Source organism: Prionailurus bengalensis, chromosome B3 (assembly GCF_016509475.1).
Source record: "Prionailurus bengalensis isolate Pbe53 chromosome B3, Fcat_Pben_1.1_paternal_pri, whole genome shotgun sequence".
In the NCBI taxonomy this organism is placed as follows: Eukaryota; Metazoa; Chordata; class Mammalia; order Carnivora; family Felidae; genus Prionailurus; species Prionailurus bengalensis.
Window position 1 is genome coordinate 45,740,985 of NC_057355.1, and position 15,956 is coordinate 45,756,940.

Genomic DNA, 15,956 nt, shown 5'->3' on the forward strand with positions numbered 1-15,956 from the left:
CTCTCTCTCCCCCTCTCTCTCCCTCTCTCTCTCCCCCCCTCTCTCTTTCTCTCTTTCTCTCTCTCTCTCCCTCTCTACCCCTCCACCCCCTCAAAATAAATAAACTCAAAAAAAATATTTAAAGACATTATTGTAATTACAAACAATATGCCCTAGTAATCATTTTTTCACTTTTGTTCATGAGTCAGAGAAACTGCTCCCCATGTTATGTCCTTGACTAAACTGGGTGTCCCCCCAAAAAAGTGATGCTGAGGTCTTACGAATTGGCTCACATCTTCCTTCTGTACATTCACAGCTATTTCTTCTAGAAGAAATGAGAGAGAGAAAGTATGATGGATATGCTCGAGTGATACAGAAATCATGGAGGAAATTTGTGGCCCGGAAGAAATACGTCCAAATGAGAGAAGAAGGTATTCTAGTCATTTTGTTTCGTGCATTTAACAAAGCTCCAGAATGATTTTGAGCTCAAAGGTACAAGTTCGCTTTCCTTTGCCTATAATGTCACATGTTAAAATCTTGCATTCATTTTGAGTTTCTCTGTGTATTTCCACACGATATTCCTCCTCTTTCTGGGGCCCTGGCCCTTCCCTCTTCTCTGGCCTTTGGGGAACTGCAGCCTCAGACCTCCTGTTGAACAAGAAGGAGAGAAGGAGAAACAGTATTAACAGGAACTTCATCGGGGATTACATCGGGATGGACGAACACCCGGAACTCCAGCAGTTTGTGGGCAAGAGGGAGAAGATCGACTTTGCAGACACAGTGACCAAGTATGACAGAAGGTTCAAGGTACACACTGACCGCTGCCCATTGTGGGGAAAGTGGCCGTTTTGACATGTCCGCCCACCTTCTTAAAGCACCTCTCCTTACAGGGTGTAAAGCGAGACTTGCTTCTTACTCCAAAGTGCTTATACTTAATCGGACGAGAGAAAGTGAAACAGGGCCCGGACAAAGGCCTGGTGAAGGAAGTGCTGAAGCGTAGAATTGAGATGGAGAGAATCTTGTCCGTGTCCCTCAGGTGAGCGGCGGGGGTGTGAGGCGAGGCTGCCTGGTCCTCCTCATCTTTGCCTCTCCGCCGTTGCAAACAGCCGGGAGAAAGGCCTGGCCGGGAGCCCCCGTTGTCAAAATCCTGGTGAAGAGAACTGAGTTTCCTCTTCTTCCCTGAGAAGACCCGACCTTCATTGGTCTCAGGAATGAGATTCCAAGTCCACTAGTCAAGGGGAACCCAGATCCTTTCTTCCCACAAAATGTAAGACCTGGTATCCAAAACAGAGTATAAATGCTTTTACTGAAGTGGGGCCAAAGGACCAGAGTCCCATCCTGAAGCCCACCTCACCCGCCTCGAAGACCTGACCCATTTCACCAGCAAAGGCCCAGGCAGCCTGGAGTCATTCCTCAATGCCCCCTTCAACTCCCAAGTTCACAGGCAGAGGCCCCGGCTTTCTTTTGGCAGAGGGGCTTGTACGTGTAAGGAGACTTGTTTTAAATCCTGCCCTGGTCAGAATTCCCCAAGTTCCCTCTGATGAGAGGAAATCCTCCCAGTCACAGAAAGCTAAGAGAAGAGGGAGAAAGGCCCCTTTGAGCTCAGTGGCTTCCCCCTTGAGTGGCATCCCTGGGCCCTTCTGAGGAGACCGCTGCTTCTGTGGGGGCAAGGCTACGGGCTGCCATTGCATTGACAGTCGTGATGTCCTGGTGGTCTATGAACATGTCTTCCTGGAATCGGGATACCTCTAAATTCTTACTCCACACGGAGGACAAAACGGCTGCTCTCAGGAAAAAGCCGGGGTTTTGTGTGCTCAGGCATCCTATCCACCCGGCTGGAAATCCTGGCTCCAGTGTGATAATCCAAAACAGATTTCAAAGTTGTGTCCATTCTTGCCTATGTCACGGTGGTTTCTGATTCTCTCTGTTCCCAGTTTTCCTGATAAAGGGCCAGGTGGTGCTGTGAGGTCAAGGGTTTAAAACATCGCAGCTCAGGATGTGGGGGAAACTTGTAAGCAGAGGAGTCCATCAGCAGCCTTTCTGGCAAACCCCACCTCAGGTGGGTCTCAGTGCCGTGGATTTCAAGCAAGAGTTCCAGGCACTGTCCGGTTTCCAGAAGATCTTCCTGAGCATTCACCTCACCAGCTGGGCCACAGCCTGAGCTGGGCAGCCTGCCGGCCACACTTCCTGGCGAGCTGGGCGCTGAGGCTGCCCTTGTTGTTCCAAGGAACCCACCAGGAAGCTTGTTTTTTCCCTTGCATGGGGAAAAGCCACCCCTGGGCTAAGCAGGGTTCGCCTAAACCTGCTGTGTTCTCTTGACAGGGGCAGTGGCTGAATGCCAGGGAATCATAGCTCCGGGCACATGTGCTCGTTACTCTGAGAGTGATTATTATGCTTCCTGTTGTTATTGCCAGGCCTGTGTCTTCAGCCTTCAGACCACTCAGGCAGTGCTTGATCATAAATAATCATATGTCTCCATTTATATAAGGCACTTTGACACCATCCTTTTTGTCTAGGCCTTGAGGTTTATCAAGGTGTGGGATATCCCCCCTCAAATGTTTTCCTTCTGTCTTGTCTTGTCTCACAGCCTCTGGGGCTGCAGTGTCTCATGCTAAAACCAACTTCTGCTGCTGCTTCCTCATGGTCTGGACATGTGCTCCCTTATGGCCTTTCCTTGTTAGAGGATGTAATGAAATGAGGTGCTTAGCCCAAAAGTTGTTCTGGCTCCGGGGAGAGAAAAGAGTCTGAGTCATTGTAACTTGTGATCTGTGCATGTTGCAGTCACTGAGCCTCACCCTCACCAAGATTCATACTGTTCCCTCATTTCCTTCAACTACCGGGTTAGGCCAGTAATCTGAGTGAGGAATGCCACCACATGGGTGATGGTATGTGCAGAATCAAAACCAGGGTAGAAGTGGATTGTGGTACCAGACCACCAGACGTGTGTGTGTGTGTGTGTGTGTGTGTGTGTGTGTGTGTGTGTGTTTGTGTGTGTGTTCTCAAAATATTTCAACACTGGTATAGAGAAGGATTTTAACAGACGTCTTGCACTTCAGGGAAAAAGTTGTATTGTGTGTATGTGTGCTGAACACTGTGAGGCTTAGTGCTTGACTCTGGCTGCAGTGACTGCCCCATGGTTTCTCCTAGTTAAGACCATCACCGTGCCCATAAACTTGGTCTTCTGGACCACCTCTAACTCTTATAACCACCGGGAAAGCAAAATGGGCTCATAGCTCCCAAGCAAACCAACCAACCATGCAAAAACAACTATGCAACAGTTTGGGAAATGAGAGCATGACCAAATATTTGATATGAAGGATTTAGTGTTCATCTCTTAGGTGTGATCTCGGTATTGCGGTTATTTTGGTCTAAAGAGGCTTTGTCTGGGACTCCTGGCAGGCTCAGTTGGTAGAGCATGGGACTCTTGATCTCAGGGTCATGAGTTCAAGCCCCATGTTGGATGTAGAGGCTACTTAGAAATAAAATCTTAAAAGAAAATTTTAGGGGCGCCTGGGTGGCTCAGTCAGTTAAGTGTCTGACTTTGGCTCAAGTCATGATCTTATGGTTCGTGGGTTCAAGCCCCTCATTGTGCTCTGTGCTGACAGCTCAGAGCCTGGAGCCTTCTTTGGATTCTGTGTCTCCCTCTCTCTCTGACCCTCCCCCGCTCACCATCTGTCTCTCTCTCTCTCTCAAAAATTAAAAAACATTAAAAAAAATTTTAAAGACTAGGAAAGAAAATTTAAGCTAAAGAAAAACATATAGGCCAGTCCCAATAGCTCAGGTGTAAGAGCCTGTGTTCTTTGCTTTCCCATTGTAGGTAATGAGATTGGTACCATCAAATCTTATAATTGGGGCTCTGTCTGATAAGGTTGTTATTTTTTTTTAATTTATTTATTGTTTAATTTATATTTAAGTTAGTTAGCATATGGTGCAACAGTGATTCAGGAGTAGATTCCTTAATGCCCCTTGCCCATTTAGACTATCCCCCCTCCCACAACCCACCCAGCAACCCTCTGTTTGTTCTCTATATTTAAGTCTTTTATGTTTTGTCCCCCTCCCTGTTTTTATATTATTTTTGCTTCCCTTCCTTTAGGTTTATCTGTTTTGTATCTTAAAGTGCTCATATGAGTGAAGTTGTATGATATCTTTTCTCTGACTAATTTCGCTTAGCATAATACTCTCTAGTTCCATCCATGTAGTTGCAAATGGCAACATTTCATTATTTGTCATTGTCAAGTAATACTCGATCGTATATACATACCACATCTTCCTTAGCCATTCCTCTGTTGATGGACATTTGGACTCGTTCCATACTTTGTTGTCAGTAGTGCTGCTGTAAACATTGGGGTGCATGTGCCCCTTTGAAACAACATACCTATATCCCTTGTATAAATACCTCCTAGTGCAATTGCTGGGTTGTAGGGTAGTTCTATTTTTAATTTTTCGAGGAACCTTCATACTGTTTTCCAGAGTGGCTACACCAGTTTGCATTCCCATCAGCAGTGCAAAAGAGATCCTCTTTCTCCGCATCCTCACCAACATCTGTTGTTGCCCGAGTTGTTACTGTTAGCCATTCTGACAGGTGTGAGGTGGTATCTCATTGTGGTTTTGATTTGTATTTCCCTGATGGTGAGTGATGTTGAGCATTTTTTCGTGCGTCTGTTCACCAGCTGGATGTCTTCTTGGAGAAATACCTATTCGTGTCTTTTGTCCATTTTGTCACTGGATTATTTGTTTTTTGGGTGTTGAGTTTGATAAATTCTCTATAGATTTTGGATACTAACCCTTTATCTGATATGTCGTTAGCAAATATCTTCTCCCACTCTGTCGGTTTCCTTTTAGTTTTGCTGATTGTTTCCTTCGCTGTGCAGAAGCTTTTTATTTTGATGAGGTCCCATAGTTCATTTTTGCTTTTGTTTCCCTTGCCTCCAGAGACGTGTTGAGTAAGAAGTTGCTGCAGCCAAGATCAAAGAGGTTTTTGCCTGCTTTCTCCTCGAGGATTTTGATGGCTTCCTGTCTTACGTTTAGGTCTTTCATCCATTTTGAGTTTATTTTTGTGTATGGTGAAGAAAGTGGTCCAGGTTAATTTTTCTGCATGTCACTGTCCAGTTTTCCAGCACCACTTGCTGAAGAGACTGTCTTTATTCCATTGGATATTCTTTCCTGCTTTGTCAAAGATTGGTTGGCCATACGTTTGTGAGTCCATTTCTGGGTTCTCTATTCTGTTCCATTGATCTGAGTGTCTGTTCTTGTGCCAGTACCGTACTGTCTCGATGATTACAGCTTTGTAGTATAGCTTGAAGTCTGGGATTGTGATGCTTCCTGCTTTTGTTTTCTTTTTCAAGATTGCTTTGGCTATTCGAGGTCTTTTCTGGTTCCATACAAATTTTAGGATTGTTTGTTCTAGCTCTGTGAAGAATGCTGGTGTTATTTTGATAGGTACTGCATTGACTATGTAGATTGCTTTGGGTAGTATTAACATTTTAGCAATATTTGTTCTTCCTATCCAGGAGCATGGAATATTTGTCCATTTTTTGTCTGTGTGTCTTCTTCAATTTCTCTCATAAGCTTTCTATAGTTTTCAGTGTATAGGTTTTTCACCTCTTTGGTTATGTTTATTCCTAGGTATTTTAAAGTTTTTGGTGCAATTGTAAATGGGATTGATTCCTTGATTTCTCTTTCTGTTGCTTCATTATTGGCGCATAGGAATACAACCGATCCTGTGCTTTGGTTTTATATCCTGCCACTTTGCTGAATTCATGGATCAGTTCTAGCAGTTTTTTTGGTGGAATCTTTTGGGTTTTCCATATAGAGTATCATGCCATCTGCAAAGAGTGAAATTTTGACCTCCTCCTGGCCAATTTGGATGCCTTTTGTTCCTTTGTGTTGTCTGACTGCTGAGGCTAAGACTTCCAATACTATGTTGAATAACAGTGGTGAGAGTGGACATCCCTGTCTTGTTTCTGACCTTAAGGGGAAAGCTCTCAGTTTTTTCCCATTGAGGATGATATTAGCAGGGGGTCTTTCATATATGGCTTTTATGATCTTGAGGTGTGATCCTTCTATCCCTACTTTCTTGAGAGTTTTTATCAAGAAAGGGTGCTGTACTTTGTCAAATGCTTCTCTGCATCTATTGAGAGGATCATGTGGTTCTTGTCCTTTGTTTTATTGATGTGATGCATCACATTGATTGTTTTGTGGATATTGAACCAGCCCTGGATCCCAGCTATAAATCCCACTTGGTTGTGGTGAATAATTCTTTGTGGAAGAAGAATTATTCGTGGATCTGGTTGGCTAGTATCTTGTGGAAGATTTTTGTATCCATGTTCATCAGGGAAATTGATCTATAGTTCTCCTTTTTAGTGTAGTCTTTGTCTGGTTTTGGAATCAAGGTAATGCTGGCTTCATAGAAAGAGGTTTTAAGTTTGCCTTCCATTTCTATTTTTTGGAACAGCTTCAAGAGAATAGGTGTGAACTCTTCCTTAAATGTTTGGTAGAATTCCCCTGGAAAGCCATCTGGCCCTGGACTCTTGTTTTTTGGGGAGAGTTTTGATTTCTTTACTGGTTATGGGTCTGTTCAGATTTTCTATTTCTTCCTGTTTCGGTTTTGGTAGTTTATATTTTTCTAGGAATGTGTCCATTTCTTCCAGATTGCTCATTTTATTGGTGTGTAATTGCTCATAATATTCTCTTATTGTTTTTATTTCTGCAGTGTTGGTTGTGATCTCTCCTCTTTCATTCTTGATTTTATTTATTTGGGTCCTTTCTTTTTTGTTTTTGATCAAACTGGCTAGGGGTTTATCAATTTTGTTAATTCTTTCAAAGAACCAGCTGGTTTCATTGTTGTTCTGCTGTTTTATTTGTCTGTTTGTTTTTGTTTTTGTGTTTTTGTTTCGATCACATTGATTTCTGCTCTAATCATTGTTATCCTGTCTTCTGCTGGTTTGGGGTTTTATTTGCTGTTCTGTTTCCAGCTCTTTGAGGTGTGAGGTTAGGTTGTGTATCTGAGGGCTTTCTTCCTTCTTTAAGAAGGCCTACATTGTTATATACTTTTATGACTGCCTCTGCTGCATGCCAGAAGTTTTGGGCTGTGGTGTTATCATTTTCATTGCCCTCATGTACTTTTTAATTTTGTCTTTAATTTCTTGGTTAGCCCATTCTTTTTTTTTTTTTTTTTTTTAATATGGGACACTTCATGAATTTGTGTGTCATCCTCGTGCAGGGCCATGCTAATGTTCTCTGTATCATTCCAATTTTAGTATACGTGCCGCTGAAGTGAGCACCCCATGCATTCTTTAGTAGGATGTTCTTTAGTCCCCAAGTATTTGTTATCTTTCCAAATTTTCTCTTGTGGTTGATTGCGAGTTTCATAGCATTGTGGCCTGAAAATATGCACAGTATGATCTCAGTCTTTTTGTACTTGTTGAGGGCTGATATGTGTCCCACTATGTGATCTGTTCTGGAGAATGTTCCATGGGCACTGAAGAAGAATGTGTATTCTGCTGCTTTAGGATAAAATGTTCTGAATATATGTTAAGTCCATCCTGTCCAATGTGTCACTCAAAGCCATTGCTTCCATGTTGATTTTCTGTTTAGATGATCTGCCCATTGTTGTAAGTGGGATGTTGAAGTTCTCTACTATTATGGTATTATTATCAATGAATTTCTTTTTGTTTGTGATTAATTGATTTATATATTTGGGTTCCTCAACATTTGGAGCATAAATGTTTACAATTGTTAGGTCTTCTTCATGGATAGACCCCTTAATTATGATATAATGCCCTTCTTCATCTCTTGTTATAGTCTTTATTTAAAACAAAAATTTTTTTGACATTTATTTATTTTTGAGAGATAGAGAGCAAGGGAGGGGCAGAGAGAGAGGGAGACACAAAATATGAAGCAGGCCCCACTCTCTGGGCTGTTAGCACAGAGCCCAAAGTGGGGCTCGAGCCCATGAACTGTGAGATCATGACCTGAGCTGAAGTTGGATGCCCAACTGACTGAGCCACCCAGGCACCCCTAAGTCCATTTTAAAATCTAGATCATCTGATATAAATATTGCTACTCCAGCTCTCTTTTGGTGACCATTAGCATGATAGATGGTTCTCCATCCCGTTATTTTCAATCTGAGGGTGTCTTTAGGTCTAAAATGGGTCTCTTGTAAACAGCATATAGATGGATTTTGTTTTCTTATCCCTTCTGTTACCCTATGTCTTTTGAATGGAGCGTTGCGTCCATTGACATTTAGAGTGAGTACTGAAAGATAGGAATTTATTGCCATTATGTTGCTAATAAATTGGAGAGTTGGAATTTCTGGTAGTGTTCTTTGGTTCTTTGTTGCTTTTGGTCTTTTTGTTTCTGTTTTTGTTTTTTTTGTTTTCATCTCTTCTCCCTTCAGAGAGTCCCCCTTAAAAATTCATGCAGGGCTGGTTTAGTGGTCATGAACTACTTTAATTTTTGTTTGTCTGGGAAACTTTTTATCTCTTCTATTTTGAATGACAGCCTTGCTGGATGAAGAATTCTTGGCTGCATATTTTTCCGATTCAGCACATTGAATATATCCTGCCACTCCCTTCTGGTCTGCCAAGTTTCTGTGGATAGGTCTGCTGCAAACCTGATCTGTCTTCCCTTGTAGGTTAAGGACTTTTTTTCCCTTGCTGCTTTCATGATTCTTTCCTTGCCTGAGTATTTTGTGAATTTGACTATGTTATGCCTTGTTGCTGGTCGGTTTTTGTTAAATGTAATGGCAGTCCTCTGTGCTTCCTGGATTTCAATGTCGGTGTCTTTCCCCAGGTTAGGAATGATTTCTGCTATGATTTGTTCACATAAATTTTCTACCCCTTTTTTTCTCTCTTCATCTTCTGGGACCCCTATCATTCTCATGTTATTCCTTTTTAATGAGTCACTGAGTTCTCTAATTTTTATTTTGTGCTTTTTTGCCTTAGTTTTGCTCTTTTTTTCTGCTTCAGTATTCTTCGTAAGTTTGCTCTGCCTCATCCATTCTTGCTGCTGTGGCATCCATTCGAGATAGCGGCTCAGTTATAGCATTTTTTATTTCATCCTCCCTAGCTTTTACTTCTTTTATCTCCGCAGAAAGGGATTCTGATGTATTTTCAACCCCAGCTAGTATTCTTATTATCATGATTCTAAATTCTGATTCAGACATCTTGTTTGTATCTTTGATTAAGTCCTCAGCTGTCATTTCTTTCTGTTCTTTCTTTTGGGGTGAATTCTTTCATGTTGTCATTTTTGAGGAAGAAAAGGAATTAATAAAGTAAGAAAAATTAAAATTAAAAATTAAAAACAACACAAAGAAATCAAATAAAGGATGCTAGATCCTAGGTATGTTTTGGTCTGGTTGTTGAAAGAAGCTTGATAGATTAGAGAAAAAAGGGAAAGATAAGAAAAGAGAAAAAAAGGAAAACCTTTGAAAATTTGAAAAAATGAATACAATAAAACAGAATAGAATGAAATGATGAAAGTAAAATAGGATTTTAAGAATTTATAAAAGAGTAAAAAAAACTAGTAGAAAAAATTGACAAGTCTTTTTAATAAAAATGGAAAATAAAAGTAGATTTTTTTTTTCTCTTTCTGTATTCAAGAATAAGAAAAGAAAAAAAAATTGAATAAAAGGACCAGCGAACAGAATGGAGTATGATTGAAATTACATCTGGTTTCTCATAGAAGTCAAGCTATGAAGCACTTTATAGTCCGTAAACTAAGCAGGCAGAGAGACTTGTGTTTGTCAAGAGTGCTGTTGGCCCAGTTGGGCAGGGCTTAGTGTAACAGCTATGTCCTCCATAGATGGCACTGCTTAGCTTACTGGGGTGGATTGCTGTGGATGGCACTCGTAGGCATGTATGTGCATATGCGGGAGGGGTGAAAATGGCATCACCCTGCTACCCGGTCTCTAGTATTTGAACTCTGTGGTCTCCACGACTGGCAATCGAGCACCCTTGCTTTTTCTCTGGCTTCCATCCACTCCCCACTTCTACACTGTCTGTAACCAAGCTGCCAGGCGGCACCTGCCTCCTGAGTTTTATCTCAAATAGGGCTTTTTCCCAGCCCCTCACTTCTGAGGGACTTCAGCTTTGGCCTGCTCAGACCTTCTGGAGGAGGGTCTCGCCAAGCAATGGCCAGGTGCCGGCTCGCCCCCAGGAATGTTCATGAGACCGCACTGCTGATGGTGCCCAGAGACTGTGGCCAGCCCAGCCCAGAAAAAGTTCATGCGATCTTGTACCAGCAGCAGAGTTTCAAGGTTTATGGAAAATCACAACACACATCTGGCTCCGGGCTTCACCCTCAATGTCCTTATTCCAGCACTAGTAAATGTGGTTGTTCTCCGGAGTCTGCTGGGACCTTTGCCTGTGGGGATGCCGCACAGCCTCTACCAGGTGTCCTCCCAGCAGGGGAACTGCTTCTCCCCATGTGGCCCGAGAACCTCTTGGACCCCACTCTGCTACTGGGGATTCGCCCTTCCCACCAGAGCACCACTAGGTATTGAGGTAAAGAGTTGCAGACTCTGTGCTCCCCCTGTTTATAGAGTCTTAATGGAATTTAAACCCTCTCCTTTCTCCTTTCTTCCTTTTTTGTTCAGTCCCTGTGGCTGTTTCCGCTTTTCCACTTTGTCTGCAGCTGCTTTTGGTGGTGGTGGGGGTGCTTTTCCCATACTCTCTCCCCATCTCCGTCCTCTCTCCACAAGCAAAAACAACTCCCTGACCTCCGCAGCTTCTCTCTCCCCCAGTTCACCTCTTCACGCCGCGTACCTGCTGAGTTCTGTGGTTCAGGTTGTGCAGATTATTGTGTTAATCCTCAAATCAGTTTTCTAGGTGTGCAGGATGGGTTAGTGGTAATCTGGCTACATTTCAGCCACGAGAGACGCAAAAAAACCCTTCATGCTGTTCCGCCATCTTGGCCCCTCCTCTGATAAGGCTTCTAATAGTCCTTGTCATTTTAATAGCTGATCACCAGAGGCCCAAGACTGAAAACTACGTGGCTCCCTGTCTGGTTCGGTAGATTTTCCAAAATGACTATGTGATGGGAAGATCAACCTGAAAGAGGGCTTTAGGGAGATGCTCCAGTTTCTCTTGTTGCAACATTCTTGCCTAGAATGTTGCATTGCCTAATTGGCTAAACCTGGCAGTAAGAACAGCCTGGTTTACCACTGCGCAGCTGACCCAAAACATTACTGAAATCTTGACTTGATGTAACCTTTGGGATTTGGGAACCTGGACGTTGTCAGCGTTTTTGGACTGAACCCCTACCTTCTGTTCAGCTCTGGAATTTGGAGGTGAATGCGAACATAGTCACTGCCTCAAGGAGCTCCCTGTCATTCTGGAATGGAAGCAAATACCTGAGTAGGCCTTCCATATAACCTGCCATACAGGTTATAAGTGTTAGGAGATGTTACACAGGATACTCCTGGGATACAAAAGACACGATGAGCCTTCTCACTGGGGGTCTGTGAAGCTTCGCTAGGAGACCCTTGTTTAGGTTTGACACAGCCTGTGTCTGCACTACAGGGAAATCAGGTTGCCCCAAAACTGGTGCCACTGGTTTCTGTGTATGGTGGAATTCTGGAGAAGGTTTACTTTCTTCTCCTTCTTCACGTTTATTTATTTTTGAAAGAGAGAGAGAGAGAGAGAGACGGAGAGCATGTGTGCAAGCAAGCAAAGGAGAGCCAAAGAGAGAGGAGATAGAGACTCCTGAGCAGGTTGTGTGCTGACAGCAGAGAGCCTGATGCAGGGCTTGAACTCATGAGCCATGAGAGCATGACCTGAGCCAGACACTTAACCGACTGAGCCACCCAGGCACCCAGGTTTTTTTTCTTCTTTAATTACCTCTGTACTTTCCAGTTTGCTAAAAGGAGTACGTATAAAGGTTTAAATAAAGGCAGGGCTGGCCTAGGAAATAGCCTTTTCAGCATAAGGGTGGGGGGAACCTCCTTTAAGTCTTTACTCAGTGTTTTGTAACGAACATTTTTTTGTGAAAGAGATACTGGTTAAGGGAGTGAAACAGGATTTTCTAGTATTGTCAGCAATATAACAATAAGCCACAAAGATGAGATAAAAAGCAAATAGAGAGCCAAAGCAGGGACTAGTAAAGGATCTTTCAGCACAGGGGACTACATCAAACATCTGTAAGGAATTGCAGCTTGAGCATATGAATAAGACAGGGGTGAGGTCCAAAGATAAGTCTGAATTTTTAGAATAAATAAATGTAAAAGCTTTGTTTTTAGCCCCTGGAGCGTGGGCTGAGGAGAGGCGAATGAACTTAAAACTCTGTCCTGAGGATGGTTTCACTGACTCCCATGCCTGGGTCACCGGAGGGAGGGGTTTCTGAATTTGAGGGCTAAAGTCAAAGTGTCCAAACACTTGTTCTCATTTCCAGACTCCTGCTGATAATTGGCCCTGAAGTTTTGGCCTGCTTGCTTTTTTCTTTATGGTAATGAAACTCCTAAGCGCATTAAACTACTCAAGGTTACTTGCGTTGGGCTCATTTAGCCCAGTTGAATAAGCACTGTCCCGCCGAAAAGTACAGCCAGGCAAACAGACGCATCCAGACATGCCCAAGAGTGCTCTGCATCAAGCAGAGTTTTGTTTCTCACCCCACGCGCCGAAAAGTGGGGCTTCTCGTTTTGCTCTTTGCTTATTGCATCCACTCCCTTCCTCACGCAACAGTCTTCTTAGCCCTGGGCTAGGACGCTAGGATGCTTGGGTTTTTTGGGGTTTTTTTTCATTAATTCCAAATTATGTTTACATAAGTGCCTTTGTGTGGAGTTCTGCATTGCCATAAGTGAATTGATCATGACAATTCTAGACTTTTCATCTGCCTAGAGACAGGAAGATCATAGTAGCGTTGTAGCTAGACCGTCTGTGGTACATTCTCAGACTTTACGAAAAGATTCCATTTCCTCATTTAGAAAAGTAGAGATTTAGAAAGAGTAGAGATTGTGAGCTGCGCTGCAATGCCTGTTTTCTCCTTTACCTAGGAATGGCTGACAGCCTCCCCTCGGACTGCATTTCTCAGGCTTCCTTGCAGCTAGGTGTAACCGTGTGACGTAGTGCTGGCCCATGGGGTGTGAGCAGAAGTGACTTGTACAACTTCCGGGTCCTACCTGTAAAAGGAAAGAGTAAATGCCTAGCCCCCAGGCACTGTAGAATGGTCCTGTTGGTCCTGAATTGCTTTTGCAAATGCTTTTGACGAGCAAGAGACAAAAATGCAATCTTGTTTAAACCGCCAGTTGCCACAGTCTTCATCACGACAGAAAAACCTATATCCCAACTATAACAAGAGTATAAAGGAAACTAGTTGTGATGTAGGAAAGTTTGAAAACAAAGGCTTGAGGTAGTAATAATGAGCAAGGGTCCCACCTAAATGGCCATTATGTGTTCAAAAATGCCTGTAAAGTATTCTGACTTCACATCCAAGAAGAACTCTTCGGCATACTCATCCTCGTTAAACAGGCTTTGAAGGGCCAAGCTCCCTCTCAGTGTGCTGTTGTCTTGTTGCTTCTAGTTTACTCATCTCTCCCCTGTGGTTTGTGCATGCTGCCATCCTGTGCCTTTAAATTATAGGTGGGTGGTGGGCCTACCTTAGATCTCTCCTCTCCTATACATTACCAAGCTCCTTTCATGTAGGAAGACTAAGGGGCTGAGGTTCCTGGAAGAGGCTATGGCTAAAGCTACTGACTTAATGAGGTACAGGTTGTTAGCTTCCTTCTGTGCCCAAAGAGAGAAGGTTCCTGACAAGCCACCAAGGCTCTGGCTGCCCAAAGAAGTCAGAAGGCTCAAACTGCCTCTGGTCTACCCCGACCTCATCATATTCATGGGACTGCCCAGAGATACCATGGGGGTTGCAGTTCAAATGGATCAGAGTCTACATGGAAGAAGAATATTTAATCTCAAAGCTTCTCTATGCCCTAGTTCTTTCTCCATAATCACCTTCCCGTCTGGGTTTGTAATCTATTGGTGGAGCGGTACCTGGGGTCCCGAGAGCAGGCCCCTGTGTGATACAGCTCAGCTCTGGTTACTAAAAAAAAAAACAAACAAGCATGTTGTTGGCATTTCCTGCACTTGGAGAGATTAAAATGTTATTGTGGTCAGTTCATTGAAACAGCTTTGCTTTGTTTTTAATACCTGGAAAAACACTATCCTTGATGAAATGTCATTCTTTAGAGGGGTGTCTTAGATAGTTTAACGGTGGTCCGGTGGAGGTCTTTGTAAGTGTGTACATTATGGAACCTTTGGGGTTGGTGGCTTCCTTCAACTGAGCTATACCTCTAACAACTGGAGTATAAAAGGTCTTAATTATATGTGTGTTGTAATTTCCATGAAGTCTAGCTGGGTTTGGAGATGGAACTGAGTCTAATCAATCCTCTCTACCAGTAAGCATTTTCCCCAGAACTGGGTTTGCCTCAGCCTCTTCCAGTCTTCCTGCAGCATCTCATGTTTTCTCCCTCCTGGCCTGAGTTTGCCCACAGCCCTACCCTATACAAACACGCAGTTTCTGCAGAGGTGTGTTCTCTCCCTGTCCCACGAAATTCATTAGCTTGAAGTTGATGCTTGTTCTTGCTTGCTGTTGGTCCACCTGTCTTGTGTGTCTGTGTTTCGTGTGTTTGTGCCTTCAGCAGCTCTTGGCACACAGTTTAAGCAGAGCACCCAATACCCGAAGACCCGTAATAAGTGCTTACAAAGCCCAGGGTGTTGGCCTCCCTTTTGGTAACTGAGCTACAATTCTTCAAGTTAGGATTTATTACAATAGCTACAACCATATTGTAAATTCTACTAACTTGGCACTTATGTGGAATTGTTCACTTTCAGCCACATTCTATTCATAACAGTTGGGATTTTTATGATCCTAAGAATGTAGAAGTTGAATTTGAAAGCGGTTTTTTCTTTTTTAATACAGACTAAATTGTCCTTAAATTCCGGATTTTGAAAATCATGTGGGAGATTTATTTTGATGATACTTTTGGTGGGTTATAAGCTTCCTTCGAAAGCAGATTGCAGCAATTTTGTTATGTAATTTGTAGCTGTTGTGTTTTGTTTTGAAGCTTATCACTTAAAGACTGTAGAAACCTAATGCTATCTTACAGAATTTTTTTAAGGGAATAAACAGACGTGCAACTTCCATTAAGTCTTTCCAATCTCTTTGCAGTACCATGCAGGATGACATTTTCATTCTTCATGAGCAAGAGTATGACAGTCTGCTTGAGTCTGTCTTCAAAACTGAATTCTTAAGCCTCTTAGCAAAGCGTTATGAGGAAAAAACCCAGAAGCAACTACCTCTGAAATTTAGCAATACGTAAGTGGGGATCTGGGGCCCGAAGTTGTGATTAAAAATTGATCTCCCTGCTGCAGTCAAGGCTGAGAAGAGAGGAGGCTTGTGGGGGTGGAGCAGGGGGTCTGACCGGCTTCAGTGGCTTCAGAAAAGCCCAGCCCTTGGGGCGCCTGGGTGGCGCAGTCGGTTAAGCGTCCGACTTCAGCCAGGTCACGATCTCGCGGTCCGTGAGTTCGAGCCCCGCGTCGGGCTCTGGGCTGATGGCTCAGAGCCTGGAGCCTGTTTCCGATTCTGTGTCTCCCTCTCTCTCTGCCCCTCCCCCGTTCATGCTCTGTCTCTCTCTGTCCCAAAAATAAATAAACGTTGAAAAAAAAAAAATTAAAAAAAAAAAAAAAAAAAAAAAAAAAAAAAAAAAAGAAAAGCCCAGCCCTGTGTGCCTCCATTTCCCCCAGAGAGTCCTAGGGCCTACAGAAGACAGTCCTGATGGATGTTACAGACCTTGAAAGATCACTTTTGCATTTTTGTGAAGTAATATGGACAGCTACTTAAAATTAGGATTTTTCTGCCTTATGACATGAGAAAATGTAAGTTAAAAAAAAAAAAGACTATGGAATTGTGTTATGTAAGCCCATAAGCAGTATGAAAAATAAAAACTGGCTGGGCATTTGAGAGTTGTGGATGAATTTCCCATCTAT

The 15,956-nt window shown here is 43.0% G+C and overlaps 1 protein-coding gene and 1 non-coding gene across 2 annotated transcripts in view; one reads left to right on the top strand and one right to left on the bottom strand.

The window, feature by feature from the left end:
- MYO1E (myosin IE) overlaps nucleotides 1-15,956 on the top strand; it is a 213,985-nt gene that overhangs the window by 170,520 nt on the left and 27,509 nt on the right. Inside the window, exons 20-23 of the mRNA XM_043555306.1 lie at nucleotides 296-410; nucleotides 617-786; nucleotides 870-1,015; nucleotides 15,139-15,285. Of these exons, the coding sequence (XP_043411241.1) occupies nucleotides 296-410; nucleotides 617-786; nucleotides 870-1,015; nucleotides 15,139-15,285 (578 nt within the window). The remainder of the gene's footprint in view (nucleotides 1-295; nucleotides 411-616; nucleotides 787-869; nucleotides 1,016-15,138; nucleotides 15,286-15,956) is intronic.
- LOC122469694 lies at nucleotides 7,157-7,262 on the bottom strand. The gene has a single exon (XR_006293589.1). It is a non-coding gene; the product is annotated as a U6 spliceosomal RNA (small nuclear RNA).